At 37.1% G+C, this 18,540-nt stretch overlaps 1 protein-coding gene across 13 annotated transcripts in view; it reads left to right on the forward strand.

The window, feature by feature from the left end:
• The window catches only part of LOC113667634 (RYamide receptor), a 28,895-nt gene extending 10,985 nt beyond the window's left edge, over positions 1 to 17,910 (forward strand). Inside the window, exons 1-3 of one of the 13 annotated variants that reach the window (XM_089186094.1) lie at positions 655 to 824; positions 3,837 to 3,957; positions 15,611 to 17,910. In XM_089186094.1, coding sequence (XP_089042220.1) covers positions 15,952 to 17,088 — 1,137 coding nt within the window. In that variant the 5' untranslated portion in view covers positions 655 to 824; positions 3,837 to 3,957; positions 15,611 to 15,951 and the 3' untranslated portion in view covers positions 17,089 to 17,910. Of the gene's footprint in view, positions 1 to 654; positions 825 to 1,499; positions 1,619 to 2,239; positions 2,458 to 3,836; positions 3,958 to 4,801; positions 5,131 to 6,043; positions 6,153 to 6,444; positions 6,617 to 7,542; positions 7,688 to 9,672; positions 9,777 to 10,893; positions 11,162 to 13,092; positions 13,306 to 15,610 lie in introns of those variants that run through there. The other 12 variants (XM_027183485.2, XM_089186095.1, XM_089186100.1 and 9 more) reach the window with 12 other exon arrangements.
• The last annotated feature ends 630 nt before the right edge of the window (positions 17,911 to 18,540 follow it).

Here is an 18,540-nt window from a genome sequence, read left to right on the forward strand (position 1 = left end):
CCCCCACAAGGGTTCTATTATCCTGAGTCCATTAGGATAAAATGCTAGTCCAGTTTCCAACAATTTCTTTAACGTTCACAGTCCAAAATTCAGATAATGCTCTATCTCAGAGAAATCTTTCCTTCTGGCTCAAAACAAATCCTACACCTCTCAATAGAGTTTGGGCTGATTGAAAGATTCTTCGATTGTCCGAAAGAAGTCTGTTTCTAGTTATCAGTACTTTAGTAGCGTTAAGGTCACCGCTAAGGCCATATTCTTTTGTTTCCTAGGATAAAATAGAGAGAGAAAAGGCATTGCTGCAGCGAAAAGCGCGGCGCCTACGGCTCATATGAATCAGACCAAAAGTTAATGAAATGAGTCAAATGTCGTGAATGTGTAAGGCTGTTGTGGTTAAATCCGACTCTAAGACATGCGGTGGGAATTTTCTGTAGCCCGCAACTTATTTTAGCTTGTCAAAGAGATCTATCTCCTATTTGCAGCTTCTTATCTCTAACTACAGCACCATTCGGTTGACAGTAAAAGTTAATTAAAGAGCAGGTGTCCTAACCGCTGCTAATGTTATTGTGTATTTTATTTTAACGTAGGGTATTATTTATTAATGGCCTGGTAGATTGTGGTGTTTGAAAGGAAAAAATTTCATTTGTTGTCTGTTGCAAACTCAGCTGGATGCCGTCACTCTCACATTTCATTATTATCATGAATTTTTTTTACATTATTCTCCTTAATTCACTTACTCTACTTTCACTGCCGTTTTCCCATAATATTCACGAAATTTTGTATACCAAAAAATGCCGCCGAATGAGATCACGTGTCAAAACATCGAGGTAAGTTTTAAAACTACCTTACAGACTGAGTAAAAAATGTTACTCGCATAGTTGAGCCTTGCAATGATACCATCTGAGTCCAAATATTTAAGTTTTAGCATTGTCCTCACTGCTAAAATCCGAGTAATAAAGCCGAGTCAAGAGAATATAGCAGTTTATATTCCCTTGGCCAAGTATAAGCTTTCCTAAAGAAAGGCAGGATGGAAGAAAATTATCCCATGAATTGAAAAATATAATTTTACATCATGGTAACTTCCCACTCCTCATCAAATTTGAATGCCTACCTTTAATTTCTTTACACCCATTACAAGATTTCTTCAAGTAGATAAGATTTTTTTCTTCAAAGTAATAATCTCTGTCTGAGCCATAGACCTCACGTTTTTCCTCGGTTTACTGAAAACGAATCTAAGAATTTTATTCTTCTCTCTCGCTTTGTTGAATTCAGTGTAATAAAAAGTGACTGATCAGTGTTAAAGGGGAACAAAGTTCCTTCCTCTAATATTTCAATTAATCCTTGTTTTCCTTGGTCACTAATGAATAATTCGAAATAGTACTTAGCATATTCATGTTTTTTACCAACCATTGTTTGGGTTTAAGGTTTGCAATTGAGATACAAGTAATTTAATTGGAGGAAATTTACCAATAAATTACTTGCTATATGTAACCTATTTACTAGAGAGAGATCTAGCTGGAGCATAACACAGGCGCATGCTACAGTTTTTGTTAAACGTGCCCCCTTTCGTCATACCTTGGAGGTTTCGACATTAGCCGTCGGGGAAAACATCGCTAAGAAAGTGAGTAACAGACTGCTGAGAAAATTTTGATCGACAAATCCGACAAAGGCCTTTTTATGATGATTTTTAAGTTAACTAAAATGATCTTTAATACTTTCGGTTACTTTGTTCAACTGAAAGCATAGATGCTAAAGTTGCGATTTTGATTTAAAGCAGAGGACGTGTTGATGAAATAGAATCCGAGGTCCATAATCTATAGATATCTTTGTTATTTCGATAATGCCAAAAACTAAAACAAAACAAGTCTCCTTTAAAAACACTTCATTTTGAATATGCAATCGGGTCGAACTCCGAAGTAGGCACAGATCATTGGGTTAAATAACGAAAACAGTAAATATAAAATTTATGCGCCTAGATAACATCTTCTCAGTTGTAGTATCGCATCAGAATATTGCTTTCTCCATCGATTCATTGATTTTATCATCCAATCAAACATAGACTTGAGTACATATTACAACTAAATCCTAAATCCTAAAGCCTTTTTCTTTCATATTTTTTCACAAACACATCTTTCATTTCACATGATGCAATTCGGTTGCTAAAAGAGGAAAATTTTCTTAAACCCCCGGTTAAAAATTGCTTCTTAAAATTTTTAATTTCTTTTATTTTCGTTCTCTTAAGATCCTGAGAACCGATAACACCAATTTTTGTCCTTTAACTATTATCCGTCAACGTTGAAAACGAAAAATCAGCTTCATCCATGCGACATCATGGACTTGAGTGGATGCAACAATCTTTAGTTTCTCGTTAAAAACGTCTTTAGATTTACTTCCGCAATATCGAGTTTTCGAGGAACAGTGGCAGCAATACCGGAAATCTTCACGACAGATGTATACAAAGTAAGCGAGCTGAAAGTGAAAGTTACCAGATTTTAGACAAAAGGTCCATGAAATGATTCTGAATGAAGAGCAGATTTAAGCAATAAAACAGCGTGCTTATACTGGTAAAGTTTGAAAGAATAAGTTTTATATCTTGAACAGTTACACGAAAGTAAATTTTGCAATTAGAGTGTTTTTGGACACTAAACACATTTGTTTGGAACTGTATCACTACAAACCATCAGTTTTATTTCTCCTTCTGTTGTTATTGCTCGACAGGCAAGTACGAAAATTTTCCAAGTCAAAGGCGAGAAGTGCTAGGTTCAAATAGTGGAGTCTTGTTGTATTTTGCATAGCAACTATAATAATCGTCGCCTGCTAGAGCTGTTTCACTTTATCAAATTTTCTACCTCTGTGTGTTCTTAATTGGCCGGACTTGGCCTCTCATCTCTAAGGAAAATCATGTTCGGAATCAAATATGTAGAGCATCAGGGTTAGGATATTTTATGGATTTAGGAAGTTTGACCTCTTCAAGGTCAATAAACAATGTAATAACTTGAAGTTGCTCTTAGACAGCCACAGAATCTAGAAAGTGGTGGAATCGAGTACTCAGACCTGACTTGATTTCACTGATTTCATTTCGGCAACCGATTTTAATTTACGCTGATTACTGAACAGATGCAAATATGGCCGATGAATCAGACAAGTTTGCCGTCAGCCAGTTCAATTAGTATACTATAAAACCCCTAAGGCCCTCGTTCTTTGATTAATTTCTTGTAAAGGTTTAATTCCAACACGGACATGTCTCGATGATACCTTAAAACTGTGATTTATTTGACTAAAAAGTGAATAAAAACTAGTTGGTCTCAATCCACTGCCTGTAGAGAGAGAGACGGTCATAGATGGCCGTCAAAATATTACCAGCGAGGTCGGGAGAGGCAGTAAAATCAAGTCTTTAGACACATTATGAATTCAAAATCTGGTCACGAAATCGCTGAGATTCAGATGAAGGAAGCTCGCCTCGATGCCTTAAACGATTGTCTTGAGGTGACTTTGCCGCAGCAGACTTTAGGCTCAACATTCTGATCGTTATCATTAGTCATACAGTCATGAATCGATCGATGAACAAATGAATATGGATCTGACTCTTGGCGATTTTACGCTACTTATTTCGTGATAAAATAAGTCACTCGGGGCTGCCAGATGAGATCATTGATATCAAGGGAGTTCCTCACCAGAGGAAAATCATCTGCTGCTAAATCATGAGGTTGTTCTCTAAGAGTGGCCGTTTTTCCGCCAATATCGCCCAAGGCAGATATGATCGGTAGCCTTCAAATTAATCTTGGTTTACACCGATCCTACATTCTAAATGAACAATGGATTAATGTTTTCTTTATCAGGAAGGCGTCAGAGTATTTTAAAGATTTGGTGTCATGGAAATGTGAATTACTCTTGGAGAGGAGCTCAACAACTCAGTACTTTTGGTGAAATTGAACGTGATACAACTGTTGAACAATACAGGTGAGGAATTTTCTTTTTTTCGTTTTGTAAAATAACTTCTCCCTCAAAGTGCTCTCGTTTGAGCATAAGACGGGAATTTAGCTAGCATTTAATTTTTTTTTCCGTAAATGAAATGCTTGTTGTAAGTAATGACTGAAGAGTGAAGCTGTCAATTAGTCGCTTTAGGCTGTTTTAGTTCAGATTTTGAGTAAGTACTTCACTGAGCATCTGGGACCCCTCCATCCTTAGCATTCAAGCAGGTGTAATTGCCGATTGGGAGAATTAAGAGAAGTAAAAGGTTTTACCGAAGTTTTGAAGACATCGCCACTTTCTCCAACAACTGATAACAACCGGTTATCGTTGAAAGTTTAGATTTAGAAATATATCTAAGTCATCCGTTGATATCGACCTCTTGCAAAGAAATATATCAAGGATATTGGAGCTGAGGAGAGTTTTTAAGTCAGAAATATAATGCTTGATCAAGCTATCTGCTACAGATCTTCTTCGAGAGTCGTTGCTTCTCATAGCAACAAAAAAAAACGTATTTTCTTTCGTCTCCTTCGGGAAGACTAATTCAAATGAAAAATCGATGAAAGCAGGTCACCGGCCTAACCTAGAAAATAATGGGTTGGTGACATATGGCTCAACTCCAATATACCATATCTACGAATATCATGTTTTACTCCAACAAAATTTCCGCTCTCGATTTCCTTTCAACAAAAGTAGACGAGCTGTTGTCAAAGCTGCCGCCACTTATGATAGCGACTTTGATGTTTAGAGCGCGCCTCGAGCTTCAGGTGACATTTCCTGTTCAGTTAAAAATCGCCACAGGATAATGGATTTTAAGCTGTCTCTCTGCTATTCGTGCTCTTATTGTTTATTGATAGTGTTTGCTTCATGTTATGTGAGGTCAACCTTGATAACAAATTATAAGGACATCTTGGTCTCATGGAACTTTACAGAAATCCTTTTAAAATAGGATGATAACGAGATAGAGGCAGTTTTGTGAGGATTTTAAAAGCAGTTTACTGACAACCTGAAACTTTGCACCTGAGGAAGCAGCGTTTTGGGGAATTGAAGTACTGCACTTTTCGAGCGACGAAGTCAAATCAAAGTCGAAGTAACCACAGCGTCCAATCAGAACATAAGTAGCTATTAAGAGGAATCGACGAGAGCTAAAGTCCTCAAGCACAGGTAAAGGGAGGTGATTAAATTGTAATTGGCCAAGATTGTGTCGTGGGTCTGATTGGTTGAAACAGCCAAAGTTTTTTAGATCAATCATAAATCGAAATAAGAGAACACAAATGGAATCCAGGCTTATACATTGCACTCCATAGGAAATTGCCTTAAGGTGCTTGATCAGATTGCCCCGAGAGCTCGGTTTGCATATCTGCATTGAATTCATGCAAAAGTAAGAGTAAGTTTTTTTTCTCAGTGGTCAAGTTTTTAAGTGAATGGCGCTAAAAAAAATCAGCAATTGGGAGAGCATTCTTGAGCACTCAGAATAAAAAGGGAGTCTGGTCAAAGGTGGCTCAAAGCCATAAAACTCCAGGGTTTGCATAAATTTTGGGAAATGGAGCCAAACGTTTCCCTTTTGTGTTCATGGTAATTGGTCCTCTTTGCCACGTTTCATACTGAAAGTTCTTTTGAACTCTGGATGTGCCTTTGGAGCAAAAGAGGATAATAATCATAAAAATAAAGAATGAAAAAATATATCGTCACCGTTTTGGAAAGAAAATTAAATTTCAAGTTCTAAACGTCACCTTTTATCTGTAATCACCGATACATTTGTGGTGACTATGACTGTTACACAAATTTTAATGAGAGAATTCTTCGATGCATAGAAACAGAAGCATGTAACCTCTGAGTTTTGTAATTTGTGCCAGTCTATTGGTTGTCTACCATTGTCCAAGAGAACCATGTTTTGGCGAGTGTTTTTTAATATTTGTCTATTACTTCAGGAACTTGAACAAAAATATACGACGTGCCTTAGTAATAATTTGATTTTTTTATTATTTCGAGGTCTTCAAGTTATATTCGGCAGCCCCTAAAATCTCAAATAAAACGCAATCATAATTTGGGAAATTCAACGTGTTGTTTTTCACAGCATGTCATCGAGATGTGCATATCATCCTTTCCGAAGTTTAATCTAACGTGGCATAACTGGGGAAACTGTCCACCTAGCCTCTTAGACAAAAAATGGCTGAAAGAAGGCGGTAAGCGTCGTTCATTTGTACCGATGGGACCCCATATGAGTTTAAAAATACTCTTAGGAACTTGATGTGATTTTGGTCCTTTAGCCTTGCAGATAAACGTTCAAATGCATACTTTTCCACGAGGTTTTGTCGAGTTGACCAAAGGTTTAGGCTGACGAGTTGGTAAATATTACATTTGCATATATGAAAGTCTGGTATTCAATTGAGTCCCATCTTTAAGCCTTACGTGCAGAAATTAGTAGCTACATTATTCACAAATTCAAGCTTGTTTGTTTATCCTGAAAACTAATATTAGTCACACAATGAATTCTATCGTCGTCGATCTATCTTATATCATTCGGGTGTTCCACATACAGATGCAGGACTATCGCAAAGTTTGGCAGGTAAATGATGTCCAAGTAGCTCAAAAGCTGGATATAGGAATCTTTTGGGGGGGCTTCTGAGTTCCACACCAAGACAACAGGGTTGGTTTTCTTTATATTTTGTGACTTCTTTAACCACGCCCGTGACAGTTACTTTTAAAACATATCTTTGTCTTTGATAACCGAACTCAAAATGTTCACCAGCTTTCGCATCAGCTTCTTTCGTACAAGTGCTTTTCGACATTATTAATCCTGAGTATGTAGGAAGTTTGTCACATAATGAACCTCTGATGAGTCAAACTTGCCGACGAGTTCTGTCGTAACTTAGGACTATGATTGATACTGACTGAGGGTCGAATCCTTACGAGGATTGTTTCTTTTCCCGATCTGGTGACAAATAGTTAATGTATTTCCGTATATAGATTGTCAACGGTGCTTTTGCAAGCTAGTAAGCTTATTTCTATGAATGACACAGAATGTTTTTAAATCGCACGTAAACATTCACAGCATACATGCATTTGAGCTTCGCCATCAAGATACAGGCTAGGTAGATTTAACAATTACCTGATCCAAAAACATTGAAAAAAGAACGATCGAGAAAATAACGATCTATTCGACGGCCCTCTGGCTGCAGGGCACTCCAGTTCAACCATTGTTATTTTCAATGATCAACCAATGGATACATTTATTTCAGTGAATCTTTATATAAAAATATTACTGTTGCTTTGTCTAGTCAGTGAATATACTTCAGTATTGTTTTTGTGAAGAGGGTCATTTGTTTTTATCTATTTGAAGAACTTGTAGCTTTGCCTCTTCTCGTTGAGCAATGATTTTAAGGTTTGAAGGAGATGCAGTATTAGATCCACGGTAAGATTATCATCTCCAAGTGAAAATCAATCAAAAAGCTTTTAACTCTGAAAGAAATTTGATTCATTCGATAAGTGCTGATGCCAATACAGCCAATAGTCTTCTGATGCAAATAAAAATTAACAATGTTAACGTGAATGACACAGAAGAAAAACGAGAACGCATTATCTGATCACTTTCCAACTGAAATAAATTTAAAACATGGCGGAGACGAATTTAAGTGCAGACTCTTTTAAATCATGTTTGGTCTTGCATTAGCAGTGTTTGAACGGGTTCTGAACCAACATGAATAAAGCGCAAGATAAGGTAAATATTATTTCCTTTTAATACGTGTGTGTTTACTCAGCAGTTATTAAAGCGTACTTGTGTATACGTTCAGGCAGTCGGAAGACTACTCATTTGTAAAACTAGTTTCTCTTGCTAGCACGCATGCGCAATCAAAATGAAGGTACGCCTCAAATTGAAGCTTAAATCAATAGATCGCACTGGCGCCAAACACAAATTATGTGGATTTTTCATAGTTACGAATTCAAGGTTCAAGATTATCCCCAAATATCTTTCTTTCTTTGTTCCTTTCTGCTCTTTGATTTATGACCTGAATGAAACAAATGATAAAACTAGGCTTTCCCAAGTTCAACATCGCCCTCGTTGTCTCGATCCTCTTGACATAAGTTACTCAATTTTCAATTGAATTTTGTCAATATGGAAATCTGGGATTGAATTTAGCTACCGCAAACAAATAACGGCTCATATGATGCTGTTTAGAGTCTCGCACATTTCTTTGCAATACCACCCTGGGTTGCCTCGTAGTTTTAAAGTGATGTCGAAAAGTGGTGGTACAACGTGCAATGAAGTATTCGCAAGTGTCCTACAAACCTCTATCCGAGGCAAAAACGTGTTTCGAAGTATCCTGCGTCGTTGATATTCATGTTGATTGACCGTGTTAATATTGACTAGGATTTACTCTTTAATGCTTGTTAACGCCACAAATGAAAGTAATTCTTGATCTCGCACGCGGAGTGCAGCCCGCAGAATATTGTCGCGACAAGCTTAAATGAAGTGTTGACATTTATTTTGATCTATTTTCAACGTAAACCTCTTCCCTCAAAAGTAATCCGATCTAACCACTCTAATCAATTTAACTTTAAATACTTTAGTGGCAGATATACGAATTTCCTATCGTGCACTCGTCAAAAAAACATACTTCATTACAATTTTTGACGAAAAGTTCAAATTACATCCGGCCTTCTCTCGGTTTCTGGACGAGATCACATGGAAACTGTCTTTTGATTCTTTTCCCCGAGCACACAAAAGGAAGAACTTTGTCAACCTCATTACAGGACTGTTTACTTTGGTGTAATTATCGACTTTCGGCTCTTTTCCATGGAAAAAAATTAGGCCAATAGGGTAAATAAGGAAGACAAACACTAAACAGATTGATCGCTTTAAGAACCTGCTAACACAAAAGCTTTCAAAATGATTTCTAGTCAGTGTTTGCGGATCATTTTGTTTCATGAAAGCAGCTGTAATTTTCCGGTGATGTTTTTAATAGAAACCCTATCAGGAAAACCCGAGAAACGTACCCAGCAACGAATTATTTTTCAGCAAAGGGTGAGTCGTTTTAGAACAGAGCTTGTGTTCGTTTTGATTCCTAGGGATACCAACATGATTCATGAAGTTCACCTTTAAATGCACCTATTTGGTCCAAAGCCACTTAACTATTTGTTTTCCTTCAAATGAAAACCAGCATTTATCCCATTATGTAACATGACCGGAAAAATTACTTTGAGTTTAATTAGCGCAGGTTTTGTGTTGCTGCCAGTAACCGTAGAAGACTGTGGCTAATAGTTTTTAGACCTTTGTAAATTAAAAAAACATCTTTGTGTTTCAGAAACGGAAGGTTTGGATTACATAGGAGAAAAGAGAGTTAAGCCCGCAAGCTTAATCTTCGCAGATAAAACGCTCTTAATAAAATACGGGCAGAAACCAAATTTTATCGGAAAATTTCTGATAAGTGACAAGGAACGACATCCATTATGCTTCTTGGGTGGTTGTTGTTGCTCAGGACAGGCTTTTCAACTCATAACTACATTGAATATCAGCAACTCTACAGGAAGATTCCAACTACTATAAAAATGATCTGAATTCGTTGAAATGTAATATTTGTTATTAGACTCATGACTGGATTACAAATGATTGAAAACCAAAAGAAGAAATTTGTTAAATATTCATGCTCTTGACACTTATAGACATATTATAGACAAGAGAATCCATTTTAATTATTGTGAACACACTAACCTGATGCAGTCAAAACAGAACAGAGCATTACTGAACAACTATGGGAGGAAACCACATTGACTCGCAGAAAAAAGTAAGCAAGGGCTTGTAGAACTGGGTGAGTCACTAAAATGACAGTTGTTTATGTTGGTCAAGGCCCACATGAAAATTAACCAGAATCAAAAATGATTGCGATTTCCTTTTTCCGCTTTGAATCCGTCTTGGCGCCAAAGCGAAAGGCATTTTGAAGAGGAAACTGATCGAGTGAAATTGATCAGCCCAACTAGAAATGAACGACATGAAACAATATATCGATAGCTAAATACGCTGTAATTTCTCCGTAAACACTCTCCAATGTAACTTATCTTTATTCATGTTTATCTTACTCCAAGTACATGCCACAAAAACGGTATTTTTCAGCGGGTTTCACATATTTCATAAAAAATAAAACACGAAATGCATGTATGCAAACCGCAGCGGTAAAAACAATCCTGAGTGTTGAGTAGATTACTTTTAACTGTCTCCTCTGGTTAAGAACCACTAAATGTGCAGTGATATTCGCTAGATCATATTATTCCACTTACAATTTTGTCGTTATTACCTTCATGACGTTGTCACTCTAGGACAATACTGAAATTTAACGAGCCCAACTTTTCACTCTCTTAGAGCTCTTAGAGCCACTTAAGTTCAATAGCCGCGGGCCCTCAACATGTTCATTATTGATGAAGATCTTGAATGAAACCATTTACGTTTGCCATAAAAATCATAGTCAATTCGCTCTTGAAATAGAACGTCAACAAATGACTAGTAGAAAATACCGCCCTGAAAAAATTACATAACAATAATCTCCTCTTGATTATGAATGTAGAGGAGATTTGCATAATGACGAGAATATATGATCCTGCTAAAATTACATTTTGTTTACTTCTAGAAAGCACCTTAGAAATGTTAGATCGATAAGGTGATTGCAACTGAACATTGTCGAATGATGACACTTTTTCAATTTATCAATTTTATAGAAATATGATAAAGCACCCCTATTCATAGGTATCAATCAAGGCATTTTCAGCGACAATATGCGAAATCTCTTCAGTTTTGATATTGATTCTTGTCTGGGTAGTAACTGTGTAGAACATTTTCTAAACGCGGGAGACACCTAAAAAATTAATAACATTCAGATGTTTTGTAGTGATGATTAATGTCGACAAGTCAAGACAAGTTTATAAAGAGCGTAACTGATATTCCTAGGGCATTCCAATTTCCAGCGCGTTTTTACATTTATTATTGAACATCTCGAATCTTTTTTCAAGCTGAGTAATTAGTCACCTGCTCTCGAATGGCAGGACATGCCGGAAAATGGAAATCGTGATGATAATTAAGCACTCGAGCTGTCACTCACTTCCAGTCCAAGGAAACTGAAACTGGAGAAGCATTTGCTTTCATTTATTTGAAAATCTACAACAATGGCAAAACAAAACCGTAAGCAACGCACTGGGAAAACAGGTTTTTAGTAAATCTTAGTTCTTGTTGTTATTATAAATAAGTTTTCTTTTTTATTTTATTCACAGTTTTTCATCAGAGTTGTTAAAAATAAATGGAGCCCTGACTTTTCGAAGAAATACGAAGGGTTGAATTAAGATAATATTTTTGGGGTTCCTTGAATGTGCATCGACCTGGATATTAAAAATAAGGTTAGCAACATAAACCACGAAATGGAGAGAAGTGCAAAATTTTAAGAAAGCGTTTATTTTACAAACGTACAAGCCCATTGTGGGATCGAGGTAGCTTGATCTATTTAACCACCAAAATCAGATTCAAATTTTTTTCTGTGAGATAGACTGCAGTGTCTCCGTTATTAAAGACTTCGTCATACTTTTCAGTATCTAATGAAATTACTGCAATTATTGTATTTTTTTTGTTGTTAACGACTGGAATCTTGGACGATTCCTGCTCTATTGAATTACAAATATTTGCTGACGGTTAAGCGTTTGCAGTATAATAGATGGCTCGTTCCTAGTAAACACGCAACTTAAGCGGAGAAATCTCATCCAAGTTTCAACATTTAACGTAAATATGTCCTAGATTTGACCGTGAATTGAAAATGTGTCAAACATGAACAAAAAAGCTGGTCAGGTAAAACATATCATCATCTAATCGACGATGTTGACAATTCATTATCAAAAGGAAGGACTGAAATATGGAACTCGTATACTGCTACCGGCAGGCTTTGCTGTTGGATTCATGAAATGGAAGATTCGTTCAGTCCATGGTGAATTTAAGGAGGATCTGAGTAGACCTTTTTTCTCTTTTTTTTTTTTTTAAGGTTTGCAATTGTAAAAACCTCAGTGGTGTGCGGTAAATAGGGCGCTGTAATTGAGTAAGTTATTAGATATCCCGTGGATAGTATGGCGTTTGGACGCTTTCAGAAGCGAGTGATTTCCTGGGTTGTTCCAGTAGATTTGAAAAATTACTCTGCAGTCGATGCGGAAGGAAATGAGGCTATTTCGCTTTGTTTTAGAAATGTTTATCTTTAGCGAGAAAGACAACCATTTAGACCGTTAACAGAAGTCTGCAATGCTGTTTAGAAAGAAAATTCGCGTCCGAGTAAGCGCATGTATCTTTTATCTTTGACACTTGTTTATGATTTGTGGAGAGCGACATGAGAAGCTCTTTATGATTCATTATAGATTCCTAGCTTTATTGCCCTTAGACGCCGCAATTTACAGTTGATGGAAATTCGTGACCTACAGAAGACTTTAGAATGACGAATGAAAAAAGTAACATGAAATCATTTTACAATGTTTGATGTTTGTTGATTGAATCAAATGCCGAAAAAAAAAATCGATTAAGTCCGTTCATCCTGCCAACAGGGTTGTGAAGTTCTAGAACTGAAGAAAAAGAATCCAGGTATCTTTGTTCTTTCTTTTAAACTAGACATTGAAATATCAATATGACGTCAAATTGCAGTATCAGAAGAATTATGGCTAAAAAGATAAATCAAACAGGATAAAATACTCTTTTGAAAAGAGGTAACCAAATTATAGACACGAAAAAACAGTTCTGTCATGGAAAAAGTATTTAAATACGGAGAGACCCTTGAAGATTATTGTCAGTGTCGAGTAAGTATTTGAAATGGCACAGTTCGAAAAGCGTTTAACTTTCGCAAGTGGTTTTATTCAAGCAATATTAGTTCCAAAAAAGCTCGTTTTTTTTTTCATGGTCAGTTAGTTCTTTTGTTTATATAATTTAACAACGTATTTCAAAACAACGAATCTTTTGCACATTCCCCACAGCTCTATTACCGAATTCGGACTGGGAGAACATCTTATAATAGCTGTTAGAAAGAAAAAATGATTCATCCCTTAAAAGGCGAATAATAAGTTCGAAACTGAATGATGTTATCATTTCTTAATTGACATCAGTCAAACTTAATCCTGATGGAAGGCTCATCGCTTACCCGCTGGGTTGAAGGCGTTTGAAAAGCTTCACCTTCCAGTAAACATTCTTAGAGGCAGTAAAAAGTAAATTTCTATTGGTCTATGAACAGAGCACTGAATGTTTTGCAAGCATAAGTCCTTTAAAAGACTTGTTTGAAAAACATTATACAGCAGTACTACAGTGGACAAGTTACTTTACACTGGAATACTGTAAGTAGAGTTTCGCGGAGACTCGTCAAATTGAATCTAGTAACAAATGTTTGTAAGTGTCTGTATACCGATTGCCAACGCAAAGTTTCATACCGTTGGAAGGTCGCCACATGTTTATGGAATTAGCTCCCATGATGTTTTAGAATTAATGAAACCCCAAAACTGTAAACCTAGAGTTGTATCGGGCCGACTCTGATCCCTACAGTTCAGCTGGTATTTCAAGGTTCTTAAGCTGATGATTTCGGCTTTAAATACGTTTTAAGTCTTGAAATTATTTGCAGGGTTAAATGTTAAGCTTCTCGAAAGTATGTTACAAACATCTTTCGTGGAATATTCAAATAGATAAGAATCCCTAAAGGACGTGAGGCTCAGTACAGAACTTCATCTTGCTGTTTGGGAAAAGATATCCGATCAGTTTTTAATGAAGCTTGAAGCCATTCACCAAATTTAGGCACATAGAGAAATATATTTTTTCCGGCTCAGTGATTACTAGACGCTTGTGTGGACACAAGCCAAGATTGCTTCCTTTCAAGAGCGTAACACAGCAATACAAAATAAACATTTGTTACTTATTATTGAGTCTGTTGAGGTCACCCATACATAAATTCACTTACTATGAGGGGCTATAGATTACAAAACTTGAATAAAAGCCTTTTTTGACGCTGAAAAAAACCATTTTCAACGTTAAGATTTCCTGATTGGCGGCTGGGACGGGAGTGTTTTTTATGATCCAAGAGCGAAAGCTTCTCGACAGGAAATTCTTATTAAATAGAAGCTCATATTTTTGCCAATGGCAAAAGCATCTGCTTTGTTGGTCATTGATCAGATGCCGTCTCAGATCATACTCCATCGCACGTCAGCAAGAGAAAGTTAAACTTGTACCCCGCAAGAAGTGTGGAAACGATTATGAAACGTGCCAAATCTGCATTTCATTTTTTGCGGAAGGTAATTGAATCCGTTTTAGCGCGTGAAAGTCTCTCAGATAAAGCGACCTCATTAAAAAAACAAAAAACAAAAAACAAGGAAAAGACGATACGTTCTAAAAATAATGACTGAGATAACAAGCGGTGATATGCCCAGAATAACGACAACAAAGCTAAAATATTTGAAGAAAAACAAACTCTCTCTAAAAGTAGGTCAATTTCAGTGTACACAATATATCAGTAACGGTTTGAATCAAACACCATATAGGCACCACCGACGAGGCTTGTTCTCGAGGCGGCGGTAATTTAAGCAAATTCTAAGTAATAAGCAACATTACTCCATATTAAATTTCAAGTTATCATATTTTGCTTCCCATATCAGAATTTTTATTGAAAAAGAAAAGAAAAGAACATCAGTATTGTTGTGTAAAAGAATAATAACAGACAATTTCCCTCAGGCAAAGATCGTTTTGAGGTTTTTCAAGAAATTTTCTTGTCACTACTCGATCTATTTTTCTCGTCCAAGTAACCATTATTCAATCTTTACTTAATTTTTACCAAGCCCTCCGCTTATTAGGCAGGATGTGTAATTTGTCCTATAATGCTGACCTAATAATGCAACATGTTCATCGTTCGTTCTTCATCAAATAGAACTCGAAAATCGAAAACCAATTAGTGGCACATCATTAAGAATTCCACGAGTCTAAAATAATTGAAGTTTATATGCTGTTTACTTCAACAAAGAAAAGTTTCAGGCAAAAACAAAGGAGGCATTTAAAGAAAAAAGGCCATTTAATAATGATCTGATATGTTTAGTTATGGGTCCATTATTCTTAACAGTGTCTCGGAGAGTCACGTCAAAATCAAATTGTCCAATGAAGTGTTTTTAAACTGAGTCAAACCCGATTAAAAGACTCTTGATTTCCAAAGTTTTGTTTGCATAGCTGTAAGTAAATGCCGTCGAGTTTGAACTTTTACGCAGTCTCATAACCAGTTTCTTTGACAGTGAAATCATTGTCTACCGGTCGGTACTTCACTCTGCGAAAACGGTTACAAGCTGACCGCTTTTACTATATCAGTTACAAAAACTATCCATTTGTTTTTACAGGTAATAGCCGGACTCAGACGATTAAATATATCTATCTAACCTTTATAAAGTGTAAGATAAATAAACGCACCCTCGAATGTTGATTAGTAGTAGACAACATGCTCTTGAAGGGTAATAAATAATGCGCCTATTCAATCTTGAGATCTATGATCAATCTTGTGTTTAAAGTTGGGGGCGGCTTTAATTAAGTTGCTCTTTAATAGCTCATTATTTGCGCAAATCTGTTTGTTAATAGATTCCATTCACAAGGACGCGATAACATTATTTCTTTCAGATTTAGCCAGATGACCTAGTGTTGTGATTTCCGATAGCGGTGCAAGTGCTGACGGCTGGGCATTACTGATTTACATGCTTCAAATAACTCGACACATAAAACCTAAAGAGGAACCAGGAGCATCAACAAATTATCCACCTCACAATAGCTTACAGAACGACGGCTCCTTCTGAAAGACTTTGTTCCTGAAATACAGGCTTCGACTTACGCTGTATCCTGGAAAAGGAAACTGCTAAAACTGCTAAACAAAAGTTCTCAGTGGTGAACTGTTGTGTAGTTTAAACGGTTTTCAAGTAGGTTTGACTAATTTTTGACTGTCGACACCTTGCTCTGTTAAAATCATGTCCAACAGCACTATTCAACCTACAGCCAGTGAAGTGGAACTAGAGGATAAAGTGAAACCGGCCTTCTACGCGGTAGCTTTTGTACTGGGACTTTTGGGCAACTTTTTAGTGATAATCATCGTAGTAGCCAGACGAAATCGTCGAACAGCAAATGACATATTTATCCTGAACCTGGCCATAAGTGACCTAGTATACCTGTTTGTCTGCCTTCCAACAAACGTCTATATGATGTTTGCAGACATTCAGTATGACCTGTACTGCCGTTTAATTTGGCCTTTAATGACTGTCACTGTCAATCTCAGCATCTTCACTCTCACATCCATGGCTGTTTTTCGGTGTTATGTCATTCTGTACCCTTTTAAGGCCGAGATGCGTCATCGCTACGTTCTTCTTTGGATCGTGGGAATTTGGTTTCTTGGACTCCTTCTTGTGCTCCCGTTACTACTCGTGACAAAACCGAAGCTGGCGGAGCCACAAGGGTGTACAGAGGTTTGGCCTTCCCCTCAGTACAGGCAGGCCTACACAGCCAGCCTTTTCGTACTTCAGTTCATGCTGCCACTGACCATTATTGCTGTTGCATATGTTCGTATCGGCCTCGATCTGGTGCGTCAAGGTAGACACCAGGTTCCACATCACGCGGCACATCAAGAAAGAAGAAGAGAGAATATGCAAGTGATTAAAACATTAGCAACAATCGTGATCTTATTTGCTATTTGTATGCTGCCTGCTCAGCTTGCCTGGCTTCTTCACGACTTTGCTTATGAAGATAACAAAAGCTTGGTTGGTTTCCTGTTCAGCTTCTCTCCCTCACTACTCTATTTCCACAGCTGTTTGAATCCAATTGCTTATGGCACCCTCACTAAGCACTACCGGCGTGGTTTCATCCGATTTTTCTCTTACGTTTTCTGCTGCGGCTTCATAAGCTTGCTCAGAAGGAACTCAGCTACAAGTCACTTGGGCTTAAACAAGATGTGTGCAACTTGGGGAAAGAGAAAGACGGACAGTAGCAGCAGTAGTGAGTTTTGCCAACGAAACAATAACACGGAGGTAGCCTTACTACAGGAGGAACTATTAAAAGATAATGGACCAGAAAATGTTTCGCAAGGAAAACTGGAAAAAGAAACAGTTGTTTAAGTCAAACATGCACATTTACCTTACGAAGTATAACACAGATTAAAATATCGCAGTAAAATTCCAAAATAATCCTAAACACATGATTACAAAGACATTTACTGAGTATATTTTTGTTAAAAAAAGAAAGGGAGCAGTGCTCATGAATGGAAGGAATCTTACTTGTAAAATAGAAAGAGTTTCATCTTTTTAAATCAGAGATTTCGGTGGTCTAGTCTACGCCAACATTGTTCAGGAAGTTCTTGCCTTTAGCTATGTAGAATATCTGTACCTGTACTTATTGATCATTTCCTTTATTCTCGTGACCTCAATGTGTGTTTGGGGGTAATATTGTAAGGAGAAATTAGATGCTAGTCACTTTTAATGGTCAAAGGGATGAATAGAGCGGTTTGGGTAAAGGGTTGCAAAAAAATGTTACCTCAATACACAGATTAATGCAAGTGCTTTTAAGAATCTACCGAAACCCTCTAAAGTAGAGCGATGTACTAGGTACGCAATTCAAGAATAGTAGGGCCCTTAAACCGAATAAAACTGATAACCCGCTTAGAGCTACATTTCATACAGTTGGACCTGTATTAAGTGGTGGTACAAGAGGGGTGACCGCTTAAAACAGGTTGACCGCTTAATACGGGCCTCACAAATAAGGGTACAATAGAAAGCGTGAAAAAAACGTTGTATGTCATAATTAACCACATAATGTACAAAAACTCGCTCAAAATTACTACTAACATTAATTTCGGGAGATAAACATGGATTAAATTTTACTCATAAATTATCCTTCGTTTCATTTGAAATAGTTCCGCTTTAAGTGATTGTTTAATAAAAGTGAAAAACAATACAAACAGATCGTTGGGACTCAGTCGAAGGTTACAAAGACCGCTTAATAAAGGTGACAATTACAGTAATTAACGGGAAAAACGCTCGGGACTCTGAAAACCGACCGCTTAATACAGGGTGACCGCTAAGCATGGTGCTGCTTGCTATAGTCTCGACTATATCATGTTGTTGCTGCAATTGCTTACAACAAAAGGGTTCTTTTTTTTAAATCATTTTCATTGATACGCCTGAAAGTAGCACAGCCGCTCGCTAGTGTACATGAATATATCAGTTGAAAGGCGTCAGCTTACAACAAGTAATCAACACCATGCGGAGTGTTCATTTGTGAAGTTGATGGTTCAAGGTTTTAACGAGTCATTTTCAACTAAAGAACTGAAATCACTGCGATGAGCTATGCTTGGGTGCACCCTGGAACTTTGCATCAGAAGTAACTCTGACTAAATACGTCAGATGATCCTTGTCGTACATTCAAATATCTCCGCCTAATCTCGATCCTCCCTTTTGAGTGTCGTAGATCACCCAACATGCACTTTATCTGAACGCAAGAGGCACGCGCAAAAGAGAGCAGACCTTCACACCTGACTTCTAGTTTGTATGAGCTGGTCTTAATCACCGTTC

The sequence above is a fragment of the Pocillopora damicornis genome, chromosome 10 (genome assembly GCF_964200805.1).
Source record: "Pocillopora damicornis chromosome 10, jaPocDami1.2, whole genome shotgun sequence".
Lineage (NCBI taxonomy): Eukaryota > Metazoa > Cnidaria > Anthozoa > Scleractinia > Pocilloporidae > Pocillopora > Pocillopora damicornis.